We start from the raw sequence: 23,570 nt of genomic DNA on the forward strand, positions 1-23,570 counted from the left end.
ATTTTTCGAGCGATCTCATTTGCTCTGTTGAGTGGTGATTGGGTTAAACAGCTGGGAATGCTGTTAGAAATACAAAAACACGCCAAGCTCTATAGGTACCTCGTGCAGCGCAGCCTTTATTCAAATAACTTTTGCTCTGGAATGTGTGATCCCTCCCTGCCTGTAAACGCCAAGGTTAATGAAGAATCTCAACCACGAGATGCAGACTTCATTTCTTTTTTTCCTTGTAAACTTACCCTACTTGCCCTTTTCCCCATTCTCCTTTGATCTTTTAGAAAACCTCCGCTCCTGGAAATAAAGGCTGAAAAGTGTCTCCTGGTTAGTGAAATATGAGTAAGCACAAACACCTTGAATCACGGATTTGCATGGGCTGTATACACTGTAGGGCGTCTTGTCTGTCTTTAGTTGACTCAGGTTTTTAAGTAGGTAGAACAGGGGCAAGTAATTTCCCTGCTGAGAGTTCAATAGAGTTTTTCAAACACCTTTGAGTACGTTGTGAGTTGCACAATGGTTCCTTGAAGGAAAACTGTGGCTGTGGGCTGTGTAAAATAAAGCGTGGCCTGAATTCAGCTGGTAGGTGGTAACTACCCAGCCCTGGGGCAGAGGGTGGAAATCAGTCCCTCGGGATTTAATTCCTCCTCCAGGATTTAATTCCTCCTCCAGGATTTAATTCCTGCTCGTGGCCTGCACGTCACGGCCTCGCCAAGTGAGTTTTCCTGCCAAACGCAGGGGAAATGGGAAATAAAAGCAGCTGGGAAGCTGCTTCTGAGGCCCGTCTGGTACTGTCGCCTGTAGCTTTTGAGCTGTTTCAGAGTTAATAAAGCAGAGAAGAGGTTTCTGGTTCACTGGTGGTAAAATCTACAACGACGGTTCAATAGTGTCGGATTTATGAGGCAGAAATGACGATTCAAGTGGGTCTGGATTGCTACGCGTGGGTTAAAGGGAGAAAGCGGAGATGTATCCCGAGGCTCGCAGTGAAGTCAAGTATCGTTAATTTGCTTAAATTTTCTGTGTGCTAATGGGCTTTTACCAGGACTCTTGCAAAGGCTGGACCAGAGGATCCCTGAGGGCTCTTCCTTCTATGATCTTGTCTCTGTGCCCGGTCCGAGTTTTCCCTGTTGAGATCTTTTTCAATCACAAAACATAGCTGATAATTAGGACGTTATTCCCCCCTCCCCTCCCCCATCCAAATTCAAAGTAAAAATGAAGATTTGGGAGGAAAATTTGTCTTTTCTGCTATTGTGTCTTGTTTTGGTTTGGTTTGGTTTTTTGTTTTTTTGTTTTTTTTTTTTTTTTTCCTAGATATACAGATTTTGTGAACCCCATCTGCCTGTTTGGAAGGCTGCCAGAATCCTAGAAGCGTGAGCTGCTTCGCTCATGCACTTTATCAGTGATTACATGAAAGTTGTACTTTATTGTCCCTGCACTGTGGGGTGAGGATGACTGAGCCGTAAGCACGACACGATGAAGCTGAAATACATTTATTTTGTGTCGGCTGTCGGGGATGAGAAGGTGACAGCTACCACTGGTCACTTCTTAAAAGCCTGGAATCTGGTTTTATTCCTCAAATGACATTTTTGCAGACTGGTTGCTCATTTTCAGTGCAAGACTTTGCACATCTGCTAAGTGCCTTAAGGAGTAAATAGCTGAATTGCTTTAGGTTGTAATGCACTTTGGCAGTGGGTTTGAAGAATATTTTTCTTTAGGAAGCTGTAGTAACCCTTTCGGATACCCCATGAATAGGATATTTGTCTTCTGTAACTTGGTGCATGGTAAGTACATCTCATTACAGTTTTGGAGAGATTATTCCTTCTGAACAAAAGATCATTTCCTTTTTGCCTTTTAAAAAATTTCTTCTGTTCAACCATGCTTTTTTTTCTTCTTTTTTTCTTTCCCCAACTCTCTTTTTCACTTGGCAATTAAACAGCAGTTAGTTTTCTCTGTGCTGTGTTTTCCCTTTCTGTTTGTGTGACTCAGCAAAAATAATAAGGAAATTGAGGGGGTCGGAAAAAGACAAAATGGAAAGAATTTAGCTGGGTGTGTGTGTCATTCAGGCTGATTTTGCACAAGACTGGGGTTCTCCTATAGTATTGTTAGAGTGAGAGGATTATGTGTTGCCTCTGTGACATGTAGAAGTAAAGATGGGAAGAAAGGACCTGTTTATAAACCTTTATAAAGCCTTTATAAAAGTTTGTAGCCTTGCTGGTTGAAGGAGGCGAACTGGTGCATGCAGCTGTTAATTTGGAAGAAAAGACACTGGCGATTTATTATCTCCCCTAGTGGGTTGGCCTTGCTGAGCAGTCAGATAGGTTAATGTTAATCTTAATGAAAAATGTGTGTTTGATGGGCTCAGATTTTTTTTTATTTCTCTTTTTTTTTTTTTACCTGTTTTCTCAACTGCATCATTTGAAGGGGGTATCTTGCTTGTTTGTGCTTGTAAATTAGGGAGGTTTGTGCTTGTAAATTAGGGAGGTCTGTGCTTGTTGGGGGTATCTTAGGTTAGTCTGGTTTCCCCTTCCCATAAATGAAAGTTAAATAAAAATAACTCAGTTTTCTCAGGTAGGTGGTTTGGCATTGACTGACCACTTCAACCCGAGAGCCCCTAAAGCTGGAAGATGTTTCAGCAATTCCTGTGGGGATTGATTTTCGTCTTTCGAAAGGCGGGAAGGCTTCGAGAGCTGCGTGTTGCATCGGAGCATCTGCACGTGTTTTTAATAACCCTCGGTGGAACAGATTATCCTCCTGGCTCCTACTGCCCATTATCAAGGTTGCTCTTGCTTTTGCACAAGTTCTCTTTTGGCAGGCAGAACATCTGCGGCCGCATTTGCCAAGCCTGCGAGAAAGTAATTCTTTGTCTGCCACTGCTGGTTTTTTTGCACAATGTTTCTGAGTCGCAGAGATAAGTATTTTCAGCCTCGGGAGGTAGTCTCATACTGCCCCAGAAATCTCTTTTTAAGATCTGATTCAATGGATCTCGTGGATCCAAACGCTTCCAGTTGGAAGGCAAAGCATCCGCAGTAAGTTGTTTGACTTGAGATTTGCTGGTTCCGTGAATTTTTCCGATAATTTCAGATGGATGAGCTGCTGAACTGTGGTGCTGTTAGAGACGGGGCAGGAAGCGAGCTGTGGCAGAGGTAGCACTGGCTGAATAAAAACTTGTCAGAAAGCTGCTTTCAGCTAATCCCTGGGAGGAAGTGAACTATAATCAGTACTAAGTGAGCTAATCACAGGAAATCTATTGCTCAACAGGAGCCTTAAAAAAAAAAAAAAAAGGGCGGGGAGAAAAGGGGAAAGAAAAATACCCATGCAGACATTTCATTCTGCTTTTGGATTCCAAAAATCTGTTTGGTCCAAGAAAATGGAATAGTTGATGAAATGAGCAGCCCTCTGACCTCCACATAAAATTTGCACAGTGTGAATATGTTTGCCGCTTTCTCCAGAATGATGAAGCATCAGGTCTTGTCTCCTCCAGTAAGGTGTTTTTTTTCAGGGATTAAAAGGTGGTGGTGTGGGGAGGCTGAGGACAAGCTAAACCTTGAGGTCAGTGGAGTGGGAGTGAGTCTCCAGACATTGTCATTTTTTATATTTATAGTATAAACCAAGAGTGGGACACGACTGTCTTCAATCAGTCTCGTTACACCAGTCTTTTCTTGGAGTATCGCACACTAGCTCTTTTACTGTATTGCTTTTAATTTCTCTGCGCCTTTTTTTTTTTTTTCTTCGCTTGACATCTCTCTTGGAGGTTTGTTTGCGAGAGACGTTGATTTTTGCTGTTTACCTCTGCTCTGCCTGTCCCGGATGCCACTCTTTGTGCGTGACAAGTGCTGCCAGCAGTGCCCTATAAGGCTCTACAGGAAGACACCGACTGACAGCCGCCGTGCAGATCCGCTGTAAGGACGGGGAAGTGTGCTTACCGGCAGGGCTTCTGTCACTTTTGAGCTGCTCCTTCTCCTCCTCCTCCTCTTGCTCCTTCTCCTCCTCCTCCTCTTGCTCCTTCTCCTCCTCCTCCTCTTGCTCCTTCTCCTCCTCCTCCTCTTGCTCCTTCTCCTCCTCCTCCTGCTCCTCTCCTCCTCCTCCTCCTCCTTCTCCTTCTTCTCCTCCTCTCTTCCCATTCCTCTGACAACACACAGTTTTGCTGTCGAGCTCCGTGCCTGTTCTCTGCATCCAGCACCCAGATGTCTTGCAGTTCTTGCAGCCGTTTCAGGTGGTGCCCCAAAATGTCCTGCAGCTGGAGTGGCACATTGAGGATTATGATTTCAAAAGCAAAGCGGTTTTGTTTCTTAATGCATGCTTAGCCTGAAATCCATTACTTCTGCTTTTTCATCAACCCTGCAAAACAGACTTGAATTTGACATTCTTGTTGTTCATTCTGTGTTACATTGTCAATAGTAAATGACTTGAGTCATTTTCACCTGCAGTAAACAGACCTGAGTTCAGATTGCAGCTCTGTCAGCCTCCTGTCAGGGTATGAACATATGGAAGATTAGATTAATTTCACCGATTTAGTTCTGGCTCCTCAGAGATCTGTGGCTTAAGCGGCAGTGTAAAACTGGGATATTGTCTGCCAGGAGTAGGGATTTATGTGCATGTTATCAAACAGCTCAGAGCTTCGTTTATTTATTTTTTATTCTATTTTTTTCAGTCCAAGCAGTAGTCCAGTTTACTTTCACATCACATAGGGGGCAGTGAAATACAGGTGCAGCCTAGACTCCTCAACTACATTAATTTTAACATCTTAAGAAGACAAATTCAGCTCATTATGACATGAGAACTTTCTACACCAGCTGTTTCATTTGATACATGGTTCCATCTCCTGACCCCCTACTCGCAGCCTTGCAGTTCTACACCGTAAGACCGATGCGTATGCACATATAATGCATATTTAAAACTTAATCTGCTCAAGTATGAGTGCTCCGGGGAAAATCTGACTGTGCACTGTAGCAGATAGGAGAATAATTGTCTTCAGTTTCGTTTTATTTCCATTCAATCTAGCAAGTAGGAGAGGAAAAACATGCATTTTTAGAAATCAGAGGAGCTCAATAGCAGCCTGGTGTTGGAGAGGCCTCGGTGGTGCATCCCACCGCCACAGGAGCACGTCCCTTTGGCGGGGACGGGAGCGTCCCAGCCGTGGTGCCCGTCCCCAGGGCACCCAAGGCAGCCGGGACCCGCACAAAAGGGCAAACTCCTGGCCACACTTTTCTTAATGCACGGGAGCCCGGGGTGTGTGAAGAAGAGTGTGGCCAGCAGGCCGGGGGAGGTTGGAGGTTGTTCCTCCCCCTCTGCTCTGCCCTGGTGAGGCCACATCTGGAGTTGTGTCCAGTTCTGGGCTCCTCAGTTGAAGAAGGACAAGGAATTACTGGAGAGAGTCCAGCGGAGGGACACAAAGATGCTGAGGGGTCTGGAGCTTCTTTCTGATGAGGAGACACTGAGAGAGCTGGGGCTGCTGAGCTGGAGAAGAGAAGCTGAGAGGGATCTGATCAATGGGATCAATATCTCCGGGTGGGTGTCAGAGGATGGACCAGACTCTGTTCAGTGGTGCCCAACGCCAGGGTGAGGGGCAACGGGCACAGAATGAAACGCAGGAGGGTCCATCGGAACATGGGGAGAAACTTCTTTGCTGGGAGGTGCCAGAGCCTGGACCAGGCTGCCCAGAGCGGGTGTGGAGTCTCCTTCTCTGAGACATTCAAACCCGCCTGGACCGACCTGTGTGATCTGCTCTGGTGACCCTGCGTGAGCAGGGGGGTTGCACTGGGGGGTCTCCAGAGGTCCCTTCAACCCAACCAGCCTGGATTCTGGGATTCTGTGAAGAGCTGCACGTAGGAAGTTCTACAGGAAGCAGCCACGTTTTGTGCTCACGCAAGGGAGAATTGAGGGGAAAACAAAACAACAAAAAGTCAAAGCCAGAGCACGCAGACTGATGTGCTGCAGCAGCGCGTGGTCATCATCTTTCTGAAAACTGCCTAATTCTCACTAGTTTCCAGCTTTTACTCAGTCAGGGTTATGTTTCCGGGTGTTTTCCCACCAGCGGCAGCAACAGGAACCGCCGTCTCTTTGTGACCTGGCTACGCTGTAGCTTCATGGGCTCTTTTCTTCCCCAAAAGGAAGAAAGCGAGCGAGCAGCAGAACCGACTCCTGCAACAGCGCCCTAAAAATGAAACTCCCAACACGTGTGCACACGGGTCGCTGCAGGGGCCGGGAGGGCGAGGATGGGTTAAGCTCCACGAGGAGCTTCCCCGTGCTTGCCTGGCCTCAGCCTCACCGCCCCAAGGTGGAAAGAGAAGAGCTGCAGCGCCGAGGAACCTTTTCTTCAGGTCTCCCGCTGTTGCTGCCGACCATGGTGTCTCAGGCTGCCAGGGCTGAAGAAAACGCTTCCAGTTTTGCTGGCCCAGAGCAGGACAAGAAGCCTTTGTCACAAGGAAGGGACGCTATTGGGACTAGTTTATACTGGAGATAAGGACTGAGAAGCATCTTTATCCTCATCCCTGTGAGCGTGTTTTTTGGAGTAAGCAGCAGAACTGTTGGGAGAAAAGCTTTTATCTGCTTTTGTGTCCACTTTTTGTGCGTGCAGGGGGTTGCAGCACCGGCCTGTGCTGGGAATCAATGTCTGCAGTCTGTAGTTGAGTGGTGTTTGCAGCTTCAGAGCTTCTCTGTGTGATTCATTCCACTGCCTTCTAGTTCCTTTAATTAAATGTAGCGCGACTAGTGATTGTGGGGGAGTTACCGATGTGCCTGAATACATTATTATTACTGGTATAATCTTCACTGGCAAAGATGAAAGTGAATCCTTCTCCCCTGATTACATACTCTTCCATATATTACCTTTGCTGCTTCAGTCATCTTTCTTCCAGACTGAGCATACTTTTATGAGCTTGCTTAAACTTCATTTAACCATTTTAGTAAATGTCTTTCAACCAAGCTAAAAAAAACCCGACGCCATTTATTGTGTTGTCTAATTCTGTAAGATAAATATGAACCTGATGTCCCCTTTGCCAGACTCCTGGCAGGCACTGGAAAAAATGAAAATTGCCCCCGTCTTTGTAATTCCCTCCGCAAGCCGTGGTGCAGCACAGCAGCCACGCGGATGATGGTGCAAGAGTGATTACATCTCGCTGCTGGTAAATCACTGGGCTCCTTTTCCTCTTTCCAGGGGCGACAGAGCAGAAAAGGAGCTTCAGGTTGCATTTGTACTCCTTTTTTTTCCCCTTCTTCTTTTAATCCCTCCTCCAGTCACTGCCCATAATGCCAAACTTCTGCAGCACTTTCAAAAGTGCTTCTTGGTGCTGTGGAAACTTTTCCTGCATAATGAAGCCGGGTAAGGATATAAGAGAGACGGCAACTGCTCTTCTGCACTCAGTTTGCATTTGAACCTGAACAAAATGATTCATTTTTAACTTCTGATGATGACGGAAGGATCAGCCTTCTGTTTCCTGAAGCGATCTGTTCTGAGTGGAGCTGTTGTAATTTCTTTAAACTCTCTATTGCTTTAAACTCTTTCTTTAAACAAAGCTGCTGTGCATCAAAATGGTCCTTTGTGCAAAACAGTTTTGGATCTAGCAGTTTATTCAAACACCGGTCTTTGAAACAGCTGCCCCAAAATCATACTACTTTATGTTATTAAATAAATCGCGTCTCTTCAGTTTTCCCGCAAAGCTGAGGTTTTGCTAAACCACAAATTTAATGGGCTTGAAGGATTTTGTTTAACTGCGACGGACGGAGCCGATACCCGAGCCCTTTCGGTCTGTTTCTCCTCCTCTGCTCCTCAGAGCAAGGTCAAGGACGTTTCTGAACGCTTGGAACGTGAAACACCCATCAGAACTGCAGCTCCGAGGGTTCTGCACAGATGCTGTTTTCTCCAAGTGCCCTGTTTTCTTGTGGAACAGACGAGTTTTGGTTTCCCATAGACGTGCTTCCAACTTGTTGCTTGATGTTTTCTTGCCTTGAGCACGCAAGGCGCTAAGGAATAATTCGTTTCAGACCAAGAAGCTGGAACACGGAGTATGTGATCAGCTGCTTGTGTCACTGAAAATTGAGAAGTTTTACTATAGGGAGAAATTAATTTACAACCATGTAAGCAAAAGTGCAGTATTTTTTACTTAATTTGCAACCTGAACACCGTGTTACAGTGTTGTTAACTCAGTGACTGAGCTCTCCAAGGGAATTAGTCTGAGCTTGGAGTCTGTTCTTGCCCAGTTTCAGATGCAGGTTGGTTGGTTATCCCGGCGTCCTGCTCTTGCCAACATCAGGCAGCATAAAGAAATGTGCAGATGGAGCAAATAATGGGGTTTACTTTAGAAAAAACACAGAAGGCTACTCATGATGTTGCTTTCTTCACATAGCATATGATTTTGGTGTTAAAGTTATGTCATATGCTTCTTTACCTCCTGTGATTTATTTATCTGATTATCTTTGTTCACAAGGAGGAATGATTTCTTTTAAATGTCTGCTTGCATTTGGATAGCTAAGAACCCTGTGACCTACTATTTTCTGAGATTTGATGAGCATAAGGGAAATGGATTATGCTGTAATTATTATATCGCTCCAAGCCCAACTTCAGTAGGACTCTTGAATACCCTATATCTGATTCGGTGGTTCAGACCAGAAATTTCTATGCCTCAAACTGGAGGCAAACAATATGTATTTTTAGAAAAACCTTTGGAATTAAAATCCCCACGGGTAGGCTGCTCAGACCTGCAGTTAGATTGGAGGACTCTTAATTTTTTCCCCATATTGCAGTGTAGGTACTGGAAAACATAGAAGATCCTGCAGATAACTTGCAACATCTGAAAGAGCAATCAGTCAGCGAATTGGGAAGGCTGCTGGAGCATGGGAATCGTGGTGCGATTCACAACTGCATCCCTGCGGACACGTTCGAGTGGTGCAGGTCTATTTATTTATTGTTCTCTATCAGTCTTTAGGGATTTGGGGCAACCAGCACAGGTCCAGTTTTCACTTGTGCTTCTACAGCCTTGCTTTGTGCTGCTTGTGGTATTTGTACAGAAATTATACGCTTTCCTGGGCATTTGTGATGATAATTCCTTTTAATCTCTTTTGGGCTTCACGACATAAACCAATATGCTCTTGTGCTGGCTTAATTCAGGCTGCTCACCTGTTTTATTTTTCTTCATTGGGATCTGACAGTGTTATATGTGAGGATAGGGACCGGCAGCCCATGTGGTTTTAGTTCTGCCGCTAAGACTGTGTCGTGCAAGGTGCGTGTGTTGTGCCGAGACATCGGATAGCACCGTATTTATCCTTTGAAAATAAAGTGTGATAAGTGAGCATGAACTGCACCGTTTTATCCTGATTTTTAGGGATGGCACTGTGGTGTGGCTGGGGCTGAGTTGTGCTTTGGGACTATGATGGGCTGGTAGACACCAGCAAACTGGTCGTTTCCCAAACTGTCGGGACACAAGGAGGTCAACACAGAGGAGATGTTAAATCAAATGTTCCAAACAGGGAGCTCATCGTTTAAGCGTATGGAGGAATGAGAAGCATATTTATTATTCAGCTCTCATCACGATGTAATTTCTCTAGATCTTTGTGCTATTTACCCCGTAGCAGAGAGGCTGTCTGTTTCTTAGAGAAAAATCTCCAGGATATTATGAGGAGGGAGGAAAGGCCAGCGCAGATTTTCTTGAATGTGGAATGTGTCATGTAGATGCTTTATTGTGTGGTGGTTTTAGCTTTAGCAGCTATTTGCTCATGATCACACTCATGTTTTTGTTAAGGACTCAAAGAGGGTTGTGGTGATAGTGTATATTCTTTTTCCAAATGGAGAAGGTGTGGCATGAAGTGCTGGAAAGTCCTCATTCAGAAGTGGAATCCATCCAGTGGATCTTAGTCCCATCCTCTTTAATGTAGGCTGCATAATTTGGGTAGAGATATTCTTAATACGACTTAATGTGGACAGTGTGAATTATGACTTAAAAGCTATTCTTTTCTCCCTGGGATCTCGTCTGATAAATGACAAAAATGAAAGCACATGAAGCTCTTTGGGATGGAGCTCCCCCTAAAAGAAGTTGTGCTGTCCTTTGTGTGAACGGATAGTGACCCAGATCTGGAACTGCTCCGCGTGATAACGGGCTGTTCTTTTTGACTGGGATGGTTTTATCGCTGGAGAAGTTTGTCTTTCCATCCCGCAAATGCTGCTGCTGGCACAAATGAGTGGGTGGCCCAGAAGTGTGAATGAGGACGGGATCTGATTCCTTTGGCGGAGACATCGGTGGCTGCCAGTGCTGTGCTTGCCCGGTTCCTTCCCTGTCAGCCAACACAAGAAAAGCTACATTTTTATATTCCATCCTCCTATGTTAAAGCAATGATTTCTGTTGCAGGGCCGTCACTAGCTGTTGAGAACCATGTTTGACAATGGAGAACTGGAAGACAAGCCACCAGCTCCTCCCGTCCGGATGACCAGCGCTATCTTCAGTTCGGGGGGCAAAGACCAGTTGTCTGCCAACCACAGCTTGAAACCCCTGCCCTCTGTACCAGAGGAGAGAAAACCTAGGAATAAAATCATCTCCATATTCACTGGCGCTGAAAAAGGTAAGATGCCTCTGTTTTCCAAGGTTACTACTTTTATTCCTTTACTTTTTGTAAGTTTTCATAGCTCTTTAGACGTTTGAGTCGAGCCCGTCCAAGTGTGGGAGAAGTGTTGAAAGTTGGATGTATGTGTTTAATGAGCTGAGATGTTCTTTCTGTTTGCACTGGGACGTTTGAACATGAAATCCTAAGTAAGAAAAATTAAATAGCTCACTGAGGCAAACCACCACCTATTGCTTCTCATGTTTGCTGCCCAGTTTAAAGGAATGCATTTCCAAACAACCCTAATAAATGTTTGTGATTCCTAAGTATCATATTACTTGCCATTTTGCTACACTAAATGCGGATTTTTTACTTTGAACTGAGCATCCAGTTGTTTTGGAAGGTACTTCACGTTGTTGGCCATTTATGTGGTACCTTGAGGAGACGAAAGGTGGGAAAGAAATAGTGGGGAAGGTGCAGCGTGCATGAAGGGGAATTGAGAAAAATTAAGTCGTTCTGTCTGTGTAACTGTACTGTTAGGATTAATTACTAGTGGGGGAAAAATCTGGATTGCTGTAAACAAGGATTATTTCTGAGAAAATATTGCTGTAATGAAGCTAGACTTTATTTGTGCTTAGTTTCTGTCCTCTTTTCTGTCTGATGAGTGTATATACAGCACTGGAGCCCTGACCCTGGTTCTCCAGGGTGTCTGTATCTGCATACGATAAAATACTGCACAGATAGAAATATCTTCTTACATCGGGACAGTAAAACTGCGCAGGGACTTATAAGCCTGACCTCAAACTCCTATGCATTTTCTTAATCTCTACCAGTTAGCGGTTTTGTGATGAATATTAAGATGCACATGGGGCAAGACCCTGCTGCTCTTAATATCTGTTAATTCTGCGCTTGGCTCCCTGCTGACGTGCCGGGCAGGGCTGGTTCGGTCACGCTGACACAGGTTTAACTGTTTCCAGAGACTTTGCTCCTCCAGTTATTTATTCCCTTAGCTAAGGATTTTCCCCAGGGCTGTTTTTGCCCCTCGCTCAGCTGGGTGAGCAGTCTCTCTGCACACAAACTCAAGCTTCCCGGTGTTCGCAAGATCTGGCGGAATTTCTGCTCCGAACGGTGGGTGTGTTTTTCCTTTTCAGAGGATGGAAAGAATTGGCCAGTGTAGCTTTTGGAAGCAGAATAGTTATTTCACAAGGTCACTTATTGTGAAATAACTGTCTGTGGCTGGGTTACAGCGATAGAAGTGGTGGGCTTTTCTTACCGGCCTTAAAGAGGGAAGCGTGTAAGAATGTGAGGAGCTACTACAGGTTGGTGGCAGCACCCAAGAAACTCCAGGGCTGTGGAGGTGGTGGATCTGGGTGCAGGAGCTGGTGTTTTACTGTTTGATCACTGGTATTGAGAGGAAGTGCCTAGAGATTGCGGTGAGTGCTGCCAAGTGTTAATACATCTGGTGGAAGGATCCAGTCTGTCCGTCTTCAGCCTGGGGGGGATGTTTCAGGAGCTGGGATGGTGCTTGTCGTGATGCTGGTGAGATGATTGTTCCTCAGGGCATTCGTGGCCCTTTTTGCAGATGGGGATATCATAAAATTGAACATAAACCCCATGTGAGAGAAGGTTTCCCTTGCTCTGAATTAGTCATATTAATACTTGCTTGTGTTGGGAAACAAATGATGAATGCGAGTGGGTGCTGGAGAGCTTTGTGACGTTCTCTAGTGCCTTTACTTCTCCTCAGACGTTTCCTCTTTCCATCTTGGGGTTTGTTCGTTGCTGAAATGGCTGGGGAGGTGGTTGAAGACTTGTCTAAAAATGTATCGGCTCCTTTGGATTTGTTTGAGAGTCCCTTTACTTAAGCTTATTCAGACTATAAATACTGACGTGTACCAAATTTATGGAAATTAATCTGGATACTTGTTTAGCATGTGTCTGTATCCCTGCTGATATTTTGTGACGCAAACTAACAATAGAAGCGATAATTTCTGCTGAGAAAAGTATGTTTTTGGATAAAACGGTGCCAGTTTATCTTTCCTAGATGTTAAAAAGTATTTAAAGTAAAATCCTACTGAAACAACGCAGGTTTTACTCCACGGCAAGATAATGTGGTTAGGAAAAATGGTAACTGAATTATGCAGCTTGAAGAAACTATCTGCAAGTTGTGGGGTTTTTTTAATTTGTAAAAAAAACCCTTATCGATTGGTTGACCTGCAGCAAGGATGGTGTAACCATCCAAAGAAATGTTTTCAGCCCTCGAGACCACAAAACTGGCTGTCAAATGTAAGCAGAATATAAATGGACGTTGTGACTTTCTGGCACTAAACCAACAATCAGATGTTAGTTGTTTTGTTCATTAGTGTGGCCGAGACGCACCCTCACCAGAAATGCCCGTTTAAATAAATTCGGGGTTTTTTAAATTCTGGTGCTGGGAAGCTTTTCAGAAATATTAACTTCCTGCTTGGATTTTAATAATATGATGGGACTACATGCAAAAATAATCTGTTGACCTGTGGTGGGAATTGTTTTCGTGGGGAAAATTTCTCCAGCCAGTGCAAAAATTAACAAAGTACTATAAAAATGGTAAGTTTTCCTTTTCAGAAAATGGAGGTATTCTTCATTTGTACACGTACGAGGCTGCAGCAAACAGGCCTGTGATGGGATAAGGTTGTTGGGCTTCGTTCTGCAGGTCTCTGTCCGTATGATGCGGGAGATGGTGTTGGGGACGGGGTGGCCTTTGGGGGACTCACTGCAGATGGGGGCGGTTTTAGCAAATACAGAATTTCTGCCCCAAGTCTGAGCTCGTTCTGCGCTGAAATAATCATCAGAGTTTGAAGGGATTATTTAATGACCCAATCATGGAGGTTTTTTCCCCCCCTTTCGTTCCATTGTTTAGGATAAATGAGGTGATAGTCATCTTTTTACTAGAGTGCTTAATTGCCATGAATTTCCTTGGCTGGACTTCTAAAGTTAAATGAACCTGCTTGTGTTTTTGGAAAGCTTTAAACTAGTCCCACAAACCAAGAAATGGTGGTTTTTGAGCAGAACTTATTACGGGAGTTGCCCGGGGGCATCTCCCGGACCTGAGATCATGTATGTGATGTGCTCGAGACTGGGTGGATTTCAATGTGGTTTCACCTGCGGCTCCGTAAGTCGCAGTTTACCACCTGGAGTTATCTACCTACTACCAGCAGATTGTGGAGAAACGTCTGTGTTTCTTGCCTGTCGTACGGAGGTTGGCTGGTGGGAAGCCAGGGGTACTCGAGGACGGGCTTGCGATGCGGGAGGGGGTGTGAAGCGCCTCGGGTGACGCCTCGGTAGGTGCCTGTGGCTTCATTTGGGGAGAAAGAAAGAGTCCAATTGTATTTTTGAGGCACTTTCTTAATCAGACGGAGCAATTATGAGCAGTTCTCCACCAAATCCTTCTGAAGGACCCGTGTCTTCCCCCTCCTGGGACCAGAGGGACTATATCCCAGCATCCCAGCCTGGATGGGTTGAAGAGATGTCTGGAGATCCCCCAGTCCAACCCCCCTGCTAACGCATTCATTCCCAGCACAGGCCGGTGCTGCAACCCACTGCACGCACAAAAAGTGGACACAAAAGCAGATAAAAGCTTTTCTCCCAACAGTTCTGCTGCTTACTCCAAAAAACACGCTCACAGGGATGAGGATAAAGATGCTTCTCAGTCCTTATCTCCAGTATAAACTAGTCCCAATAGCGTCCCCTCCTTGTGACAAAGGCTTCTTGTCCTGCTCTGGGCCAGCAAAACTGGAAGCGTTTTCTTCAGCCCTGGCAGCCTGAGACACCACGGTCGGCAGCAACAGCGGGAGACCTGAAAAAAGGTTCCTCGGAGCTGCAGCTCTTCTCTTTCCACCTTGGGGCGGTGAGGCTGAGGCCAGGCAAGCCCGGGGAAGCTCCTCGTGGAGCTTAACCCATCCTCGCCCTCCCGGCCCCTGCAGCGACCCGTGTGCACACGTGTTGGGAGTTTCATTTTTAGGGCGCTGTTGCAGGAGTCGGTTCTGCTGCTCGCTCGCTTTCTTCCTTTTGGGGAAGAAAAGAGCCCATGAAGCTACAGCGTAGCCAGGTCACAAAGAGACGGCGGTTCCTGTTGCTGCCGCTGGTGGGAAAACACCCGGAAACATAACCCTGACTGAGTAAAAGCTGGAAACTAGTGAGAATTAGGCAGTTTTCAGAAAGATGATGACCACGCGCTGCTGCAGCACATCAGTCTGCGTGCTCTGGCTTTGACGTTTTGTTGTTTTGTTTTCCCCTCAATTCCCCCTTGCGTGAGCACAAAACGTGGCTGCTTCCTGTAGAACTTCCTACGTGCAGCTCTTCACAGAATCCCAGAATCCAGGCTGGTTGGGTTGAAGGGACCTCTGGAGACCCCCCAGTGCAACCCCCCTGCTCACGCAGGGTCACCAGAGCAGATCACACAGGTCGGTCCAGGCAGGTTTGAATGTCTCAGAGAAGGAGACTCCACACCCGCTCTGGGCAGCCTGGTCCAGGCTCTGGCACCTCCCAGCAAAGAAGTTTCTCCCCATGTTCCGATGGATCCTCCTGTGTTTCAGTCTGTGCCCGTTGCCCCTCACCCTGGCGCTGGGCACCACTGAGCAGAGTCTGGTCCATCCTCTGACACCCACCCGGAGATATTGATCCCATTGATCAGATCCCTCTCAGCTTCTCTTCTCCAGCTCAACAGCCCCAGCTCTCTCAGTGTCTCCTCATCAGAAAGATGCTCCAGACCCCTCAGCATCTTTGTGTCCCTCCGCTGGACTCTCTCCAGTAATTCCTTGTCCTTCTTCAACTGAGGAGCCCAGAACTGGACCCAAAACTCCAGATGTGGCCTCACCAGGGCAGAGCAGAGGGGGAGGAACAACCTCCAACCTCCCTCAACCTGCTGGTCACACTCTTCCTCACACACCCCAGGTACCGGGCACATCGCTGGCTCGTGGCCCCCCTCGTGTCCCCCAGGCTGCTGCTGCCTCTCCAGGGCCACTTGCTGTTTGGAACCCCTTTATTACCGGGGTTCCCGGTTCGGTACAGAGCCGTGGCGCACGCACAGGTTGCAGAGCAGGGTGGCCTCGCGGCAGCCTCGGCCACGTCCTGCCAAGCCGTGACTCACGGGATTTGCCTCTTGCCAGAACCTCTCGGCTTGCGGGTGTTTGAAGTGCCGCTCCTGTGGGCAGAGCAGGGATTTTCACTCTCCTTGACTTGCCTGCTAATAAAATGCATGTATTTGTGGATGGAGTGGGTTTATTTGCGCAGCACGTGCTGGTTTGACCACCAGCTCCCGTTCCCTACATATCAAGTGCTCCTGAAGAAGAACCTTCCTGAGGAATTTTTTCTTTCTTTTCCCCTTGCTTTCACGTAAACACCTGCAAGAGATTGGGGAAAAAACAGTGCTTAAAGTTTTTCTCATAAGCAAGTGTCTCCTGTCCTGTGACTGTGTGATGTTAATGAGAGCATTTGACAGTCCCTTTGCTTTTTTGGCTCTGACCTGTGCAGCCATATTAAAGATATCCTGTTTATAATCGCCCTGTCTTTCCAGCGCATTGTTCGGCTGGGGCAGCCCACATGGCTTTTCGTTTGTAAGTATTGTCCTCGGCTCCCCGTCCTTCCTCTCCGCCGGCACGAGGGGATTTCAGACAGATTCTCTGGCTCTGAGCAGCGTCATCTACACTTGCCCCACGTTTGATAACTTTTTACCATGTATTAATGAAGAGGGAGCCTTTTTTTTTTTTTTTTTTTTTTTTGCAAGAACAAGAAAACAGGTTCCTGAAACCTTCCAACTTTCACCTCTGAACCTTTTCCGAGTCAAACGAACAGGACGGTGTGTTTTGTATTTAGATTTAACTACAAATTGTCTTCCAGTTTTCTTTATTTTTCACTTTGTCGGAAAAAAAAAAAGAAAAAGCAAAAAACCCAAGCCCAAGGCGTTATAAAACATCTTATAAATTTAATTGGAGCTGGGTTGGATTGTGCACATGGTCTTCCTCATTATCTGTTTTTGCTTCTGGTGCTTATGCAACCCCAAACCCTTTAATTTAAATTAGGTAATTGCTCAGGGGCTATAAACTCTTATCTTCATCACAGGAAGTCCTAGTTTGCGTTAATTACCTTGAATTGGAGCAGTGAGGCAACTGAATTTTTACTGTCTTTAGGGTGAAATTGAGGTTGAAATGAAGTTGTCTTTGCTGTTCTTCTTAATCCATATTAACATGTCTATTTTTGCACTGTGAACACTTCATGCGTTTGGATTTCTTATGCTCAACAGATCTTGCACTGTGGCGCTTTTAATCTCTTATATTCCTGCTACCGTAGTATAAATGATTTGAATGGAACAAGTTTTTCATTCTTAGGTGAAATCTATACCAACTTGAAAATTTTAAATCACTATGCTGCATATGTCAACACCTCCACCCAGTAAACAGAATAATGGTTATTTTCACCCCAAGTCTTGTGCTACTTGGATCAATTATATTAAACGGAGACAATAGGACTTCAAATCTTTGCTCAGTACATCTTTGAATCTCTTTTTCAGGAAGCAAGAAGAAGGAAAAGGAAAGGCCGGAGATCTCCCCCCCGTCGGATTTTGAGCACACCATCCACGTTGGCTTCGATGCTGTTACTGGAGAGTTCACTGTAAGTAAACCGGCCTTGGAGCTACTCAGAAAACAGCCGTGGGTCAGTGCTGTACTGAAGCCGTTGTTAATTTTTATCAAAGAAATAACTCTACTGTGTATTTGTACCGCATGCAGAGCAAGGAGACTGCGACCTGTTAGTGTAAATGTCACATCTAATGTTGTGTCACCTCGAGAGCCTTCCCTCAGAAACCCTCTCCGGTTTCCATTCGTTAGTGCGTAACAGTGGTTTTGGTGAGCGCTTTTGTATTCCCATTGCTCACATCTGGCTGAATACACCCAAAAGAGGGGGTGTCATGTAGGCACAGGGGGCTGGAGCCCCCGACTGCCAGAGATATTGAGCACTCGGGTGGGATTTCGGCTGTGGATTGTGTCACCTATACACATACGACTCCCCGTTAAAACCCCTCCCACCTGTTCATGTGTCTAAGGCTATATGTGTTATGCTTTTTATAGAGGAAATAAATTTATTCTGCCTTTTAAAACTTGAAAATACCAGAAGGATGCTTAAAATCGTCTGTTATTTCAGGGAATGCCAGAGCAATGGGCTCGGTTGCTGCAGACCTCAAATATCACAAAGCTAGAACAGAAGAAAAATCCCCAGGCGGTACTGGATGTGCTGAAATTCTACGACTCCAAAGACACGGCAAAACAGAAGTATCTGAGTTTTTCTGCCGCAGGTGAGATCCGAGGCATATTGAAGGGGAGTTGGGTGTTTGGAACGCAGTCTTCCGCTCTTTCAGAATAATAAATCAGATTAAACTGCTGAGAGGGCAAGCTACTTTTCAATGAGGGACAAATTCAAAGATGGATTTAAAACTTACTGGAAACTGGTTGTTGTCCAGTTAATTTCCTGTTTTAAGTGGAGAGGGGAAAGAAGTGGAACCGTATAATTCAAACTAGCAGCCAAAATTGACTTTAACGGACTGTGTTTATGAAGCTGAGGCTTTGAGACTCTGATTAATTGATTTTGTGCTGGAGACCTTGCTCCTCCTGCCTGTGGCTAAAACAGCTGCCTGTGCACTGGATGTCACCATGTGGTGACATCAAAGATGCGAAATAGGTTGTGGTTCTCAGATCGGGAGCTATGTGCGGTGTTGAGAGAACGTCTGCCCTGCAAACACATGCAGTTTTACCTAGTTTTCTTCAAACCGTTTCTGAAAATAGCTTAGTAATACGGCTTTGTAATACTCTCATCCTTGATTCAAGATACTGCCAAGGGAACAGAAATACCTGTTTGATCCTGGTTTCACGTCTCAATAAGGCAGAACACATAGATGTGATGATCAGTGCTCGGTTTGGAACACCGAGTGGGTTTGTCTGCCCTTAGGGGAGGATTTTAGAAACTTGCAGCTTCCTTCTGCAGTTGTGACCATTAAATTTTGCTTTCCGAGAGCTGAAAAAAAATCTCCAAAGCTCTCTGTGTTCTTTACTCTGTTCGCTGTTTATTATTTTTCTGATGATTTTATGTATTCTGCTATTTGTCCTATTTAGAAAAAGATGGTTTCCCTTCAGGAACACCAACGGTGAGTGTGTTTGCTATTCTTTGTGTATTCATACTCGCATAAAAGTTCAGGTCTTCTGCATTTGCTGTATACTGAATCTTGTAGTGTAAAACAAAATGAGATTTTTGTGGAATAAAAACATAAATTGGGGCATCAACAGAGCATGTTTCACTGGAACGATAGTGTTTTAGTCTTGTAATAAAATGTAATAGTGCACTTAAACCACTCAACCTATTATTTTCTTTTGACAACAGTAAGAATTCCTTAATCTTCATGGGGTGTTGGGGGAGAAGCAATTCTTCAATGCTGTAGGGGAAACAACTCTGTTTGTTTGTTAATTTTTTTTAATTTGGTAAAAATGTAGAGCAATGCCAAAGGTTCAGAGCCATCAACAGCTGTGGCAGATGATGATGAGGATGATGAGGAAGCTCCTCCTCCTGTTATTGCCCCACGGCCAGACCACACAAAATCGGTGAGCAGCTGTAAAATTCCCAAATTCCTTGGTACTGCAGGACTCTTTCTACTTCTGTTTTCTAGCAAAGCGTTGTATTTGTGAAGTGAACTGTTGTAAGTTCTACTTTTTCTTTGAGTTTGCTAAGAAAATGCCTAATTTCTGGATATCAGTTGGATCAGAAATCTTGAAGTTAATGCTGATTTGTTTGTGGGCTTGTGTTGAAGATACCCAGCTAAGCCTCTACTTCAACCCAAGATGTGAGGAGGAGGCTTTTTAGTCCTAAAAAAATAACAGCTAGTTTCTGTGACTTTGCACCGTACAGTGGTACAAGTGTAGTGTCTTTGATTTCCTTTATTTTATTTGATTGCAGTGTGATAACCGCACCAAATGTACTACCTAAACCCAAACAAATTCACATTTAAGATTGAAAAACTGATTTTACTCACAAAGTCATCAGCATTACCTGGAAAGTTAAATGCTGAAGAAGTTGTTCGTTAAGTTTCAGTGTAGTTGTCTTGAACTTCTTGCCTTGTTAACAAATCCCAGGGATCCCAGCTCATACTTCTGACTGTGATATGTGGATATGTTGCTGCTCTGCCCATTTATTTTTGCTTCGGGAGCACAAATGTGAATTGTGTATGTGTGTCAAATGATGCTGCTTTATAATCGCCCGCTCTGGGTATGTAAACCTATAAAATGTGACAGATCTTACAGCTTGATATTTCTAAGGTATGTCTGTGAACAGCTCAGGAGGAAATTAAATAAAGCTCCAAGAAAATCCCCTAAATTGGGGGCAACTGGGAAATTTCCGAGAGCCTCGTACTACTTTTCATGTTGAAGCATGAATCTTTTTCCTTTCAATCTCAGTAGTGGTTGATCTCGCTATTAAATAGTGATTTCTGCGCTGATAACTAGCATGGGTTACAAAGAATAAGCAGGTAGAAAACCCACGAAAGGTCTGTGCGTGGAAATTAATCTCCCGGCATCCACTCAGGAGGTGCCTGGGTCCTTCTTTCAGAGCTCAATAAAGTTATCAGCATCTTGACTTTCTGGAATTTAATGCTTCTCAGATCTAATTTCTACCTCCAACCTGTTTCGTCAACTGGTGCTTGGGGAATCTTTGAAGAAGTGTGATTGTTTTCAGCGGAAGGTCAATGATTGCGAAGGAGATGCTGAGGTAAATGGTCTCTGTTTTAACAGATTTACACTCGGTCTGTGATTGACCCCATCCCCGCGCCAGCCGGTGACGCTGCTGTTGACAGTGCGACGAAATCGGGTGATAAACAGAAAAAGAAGACTAAAATGTCGGATGAAGAGATCATGGAGAAACTACGTAGGTGGTTTTTTTTTTCAGATAAATGACAGCTTTACGGCTGGGGAGGAACATTAAGCTTTTGCCCTCATGGTTGGTTTTTTTTTTTATGGCTTGTGTGGATACTGTGCTTGATCAGTTTTGTGTCAGAGAGCAGCTGAGAGGAGCACTCAGAAGTTTTGCTAATTTGTGTGCTTCAGAGCCTTATTGGGTAAAAAAGATTGTAGGGCAGGTTTTGTGGGTTGAAGTTGAGTTGTGACAATGTGCCTGCCCGTATAATACAACCGTAATAACACAAAATAGCTTCTGCTGTTGCTTGTTCCATAATCATCTTGAAGACAATTTTTCACATTGATGTTCCTGTGCTTAAGTCGAGAACTGACTGGTTTCCAGACTGGGCTCAGCTACTGGATTTGTCATAACGCCACACTGGGTTTTGCTACACCAAAGACCACAATTAAATTGAGATACTAGTGGGAAATAGCATGATGTGTCTCATTTTTTTTTTTAGGGACTATCGTGAGCATAGGAGATCCCAAGAAAAAATACACCAGATATGAAAAAATCGGTCAGGGGTAAGTGTTCACCCCAACTTTTATTCCCAGTGAGGCAGCATTAAAAGCAGTTCTCTGTCCAATATGATGGCGTAGCCCCTGCTTACTGAAGCAGGCAGAAATGTGGGCTGTGTTAAATGGTGATAAACGGGCGGTGAAGGCTGGAAATATTATTTTAATGGGAGAGCGTAGCTCTGTAACTTCTCCAGGGGTGTATCTAGTCCTCTCCTCTCTGGTAAGATGTGTTCACGACGGCTGAATAGCACGAGGGCACATCAGAGTTATCTTCGATAACAGTACTGCCTGGACTCGGGTATTCTTGGAGTCGTCCTCTGAATCCTTCTGAGAAAAAAAGTATATATTAATACAAGTTGTAGCTTTTCCAGCTTTGATTTTATATGTATATATATGCCTACCTCCTACTGTATACTTTCCAAATAGGTCTGTGTGTGTTTGTGGGTGGGCTTCCCTGGGGGAAAATAAAAAATAATACCTACTGCAGAAAGGGCTGCCCGGCTTATCTGATCTTCTGGGGGCTCAGACACCCTGGATACAGGAGGATAGTTGGTGTCAGAGCGAACTCGAGATGAGTTTGTTGTGTGTGAACCGCCTGGCGTTTCTGTGATACCACTTGCTTTTAATAGCTTTCTTTTTGATAAAGCTCTTGCAACATCGCAAGCTGACACAGTTTAGTGTTTGTGATCTATCTGTTCATGTGTGTGTTTGTTACACAACTGGCTGCAGTGTTTTTTATTTTTCTTCACAGGGCTTCAGGTACAGTGTTCACAGCTATCGATGTGGCAACGGGGCAGGAGGTGAGATTTGTGTGTTCACTGCACTGCGATTGCTTTGTCTGTATAAATGTTCTTCTGTAGGTGGCCGAAATGACTTGACTAGATTTCTTTCTGTGGCTCCCATCTCTGCTGTCACCTCCCAGAAGAATGTTGTCATAGTCATCTGTAACAGTGTGTGCCTTGTTCTGTGGCAGTCAGATGATCAAAGCTAAAAATAGAGTTTTGTCTTTCGGGTGAAAAGCAGAGAGAGTGAGGTGTTCCAGAAATGGGTTTTGAATAAAGTTTTGCCTTTGGGAATTGTGGGCAGTGGTGTCCCGCATTTTCAAAAATCACATTTTGTTCAGTGTTTGCACGCTTGTTCTCTAGTCCCATCTCAGCAGAGGTGGTGGATGTGCCCGTCTGTATGTGACAGCTCCCCCAGTATGATTCTCTGCTGTGGTCACAGAACCTTCTCCACGTCCTGCTCTTTGCTTTTCCTCCTTGGTGCCTCCAAACCCCCCTGCTGAAGTTGGTAACATCAGCAATAATCTGCTTGCTTGTCATCTAGTGATCATCCCTGGTTCCCAGGACTAAAACTTAGGAATTATTTGCTTCTCTTTAAATTCAGAATTCCTTAATTTTCTTTGAAACATCTGCTAGTAGCCTTAGGTCACTGATCAGTAATTGCCCTTTCAACAGCAGCCACGTTTACCAGTACTGTAGCGGAGCACATCTGGATAAAACACAAGCCTTTCAGTCATCCCAATACCTTGTCTCTTAAATTCCTCTCTGCACACTGCAGTACTTCATGTCCTCTTACTGACTACAGACTAAATTTTGTAATTCAATTCCTTTCTTAGACCTCCCGTGCATCTCGTCAGGCTGCTTGCAGTCTCCGTGCGTTAAAGGGATGCAGTACTCTGGCTTTCATGTCTGAGGGTAGAATTTGGTCTATTCAGCGGTGAGAGCAGGCCAAAGGAGGATTTTATTGCTATTTTCAACGCCCAAATGGGAAGGTGTAGAGAATATGGAGCCCAGACTCCTCCTAGAGCAACACAATGACAGGACAAGAGGTAACAGACAAAAATTGCCATAAAGGAGAGTCCAGTTAGATAATAGAAATGTTTTTTCCCTCATAGTCAGGATGGTTGAACATGGGACAGGAGCCCAGAGTGGTTGTAGAATATCTGCTCGTGGATATCTCCATTCAAACCTTGGTTGCACAAAACCTTCAGCAACCTGCTCCATGTTGGCTGTACTGTGGGCAAGGGATTGGACCAGGTGACCTCTGGAGATCCCTTGAAATCTTAATTATTTTATGATTCTGTGCCACAGGTTTTCTCCTTTCAGTGCTCTTGGCAATATGATAGTGATCGTTTCTACAGGGTTATATTGGTTCTTGCGTTTGGTTTTGGACTCGTGGGTAGGTCATCTTGTAAACTCCAAAGTGGCTCTTCAAAGTGTTGCAGGTAACATAACTGGGATGATTCTTCTACATGTTAAAATCGGGAATAGTTACCCTGGTTAGCTGATTTCCTGGGCAAGACGGCTCTTGATCCTCCATTCCTTCTCTGGGATAGTTCATTGGCTTAATTGCTTTGAGAGCAATCCCTTCTGCCTCCCAGCACTCCTTATACCCAAAGGCTAATTTGGTCAGAATCTAGAAAAACATATTGTCTTGCCTTGCGTTGGAAGGTTTATTCTATCACCCTTAGTTGCTACAAGATTCTCTTCTGCTTTAGGCCCATTGAAATGAAATTGGGCGAGTATCTTTTTATCTTCTGAATGTTTCCTTCGGGCCTTTGTT

At 44.9% G+C, this 23,570-nt stretch overlaps 1 protein-coding gene across 1 annotated transcript in view; it reads left to right on the plus strand.

Moving 5' to 3' along the window:
* PAK2 (p21 (RAC1) activated kinase 2) overlaps positions 1-23,570 on the plus strand; it is a 45,757-nt gene that overhangs the window by 10,702 nt on the left and 11,485 nt on the right. Inside the window, exons 2-9 of the mRNA XM_065639831.1 lie at positions 10,332-10,542; positions 17,066-17,166; positions 17,695-17,845; positions 18,660-18,691; positions 19,035-19,142; positions 20,325-20,457; positions 20,948-21,011; positions 21,757-21,805. Of these exons, the coding sequence (XP_065495903.1) occupies positions 10,356-10,542; positions 17,066-17,166; positions 17,695-17,845; positions 18,660-18,691; positions 19,035-19,142; positions 20,325-20,457; positions 20,948-21,011; positions 21,757-21,805 (825 nt within the window). The 5' untranslated portion in view covers positions 10,332-10,355. The remainder of the gene's footprint in view (positions 1-10,331; positions 10,543-17,065; positions 17,167-17,694; positions 17,846-18,659; positions 18,692-19,034; positions 19,143-20,324; positions 20,458-20,947; positions 21,012-21,756; positions 21,806-23,570) is intronic.

The sequence above is a fragment of the Caloenas nicobarica genome, chromosome 8 (genome assembly GCF_036013445.1).
Source record: "Caloenas nicobarica isolate bCalNic1 chromosome 8, bCalNic1.hap1, whole genome shotgun sequence".
Lineage (NCBI taxonomy): Eukaryota > Metazoa > Chordata > Aves > Columbiformes > Columbidae > Caloenas > Caloenas nicobarica.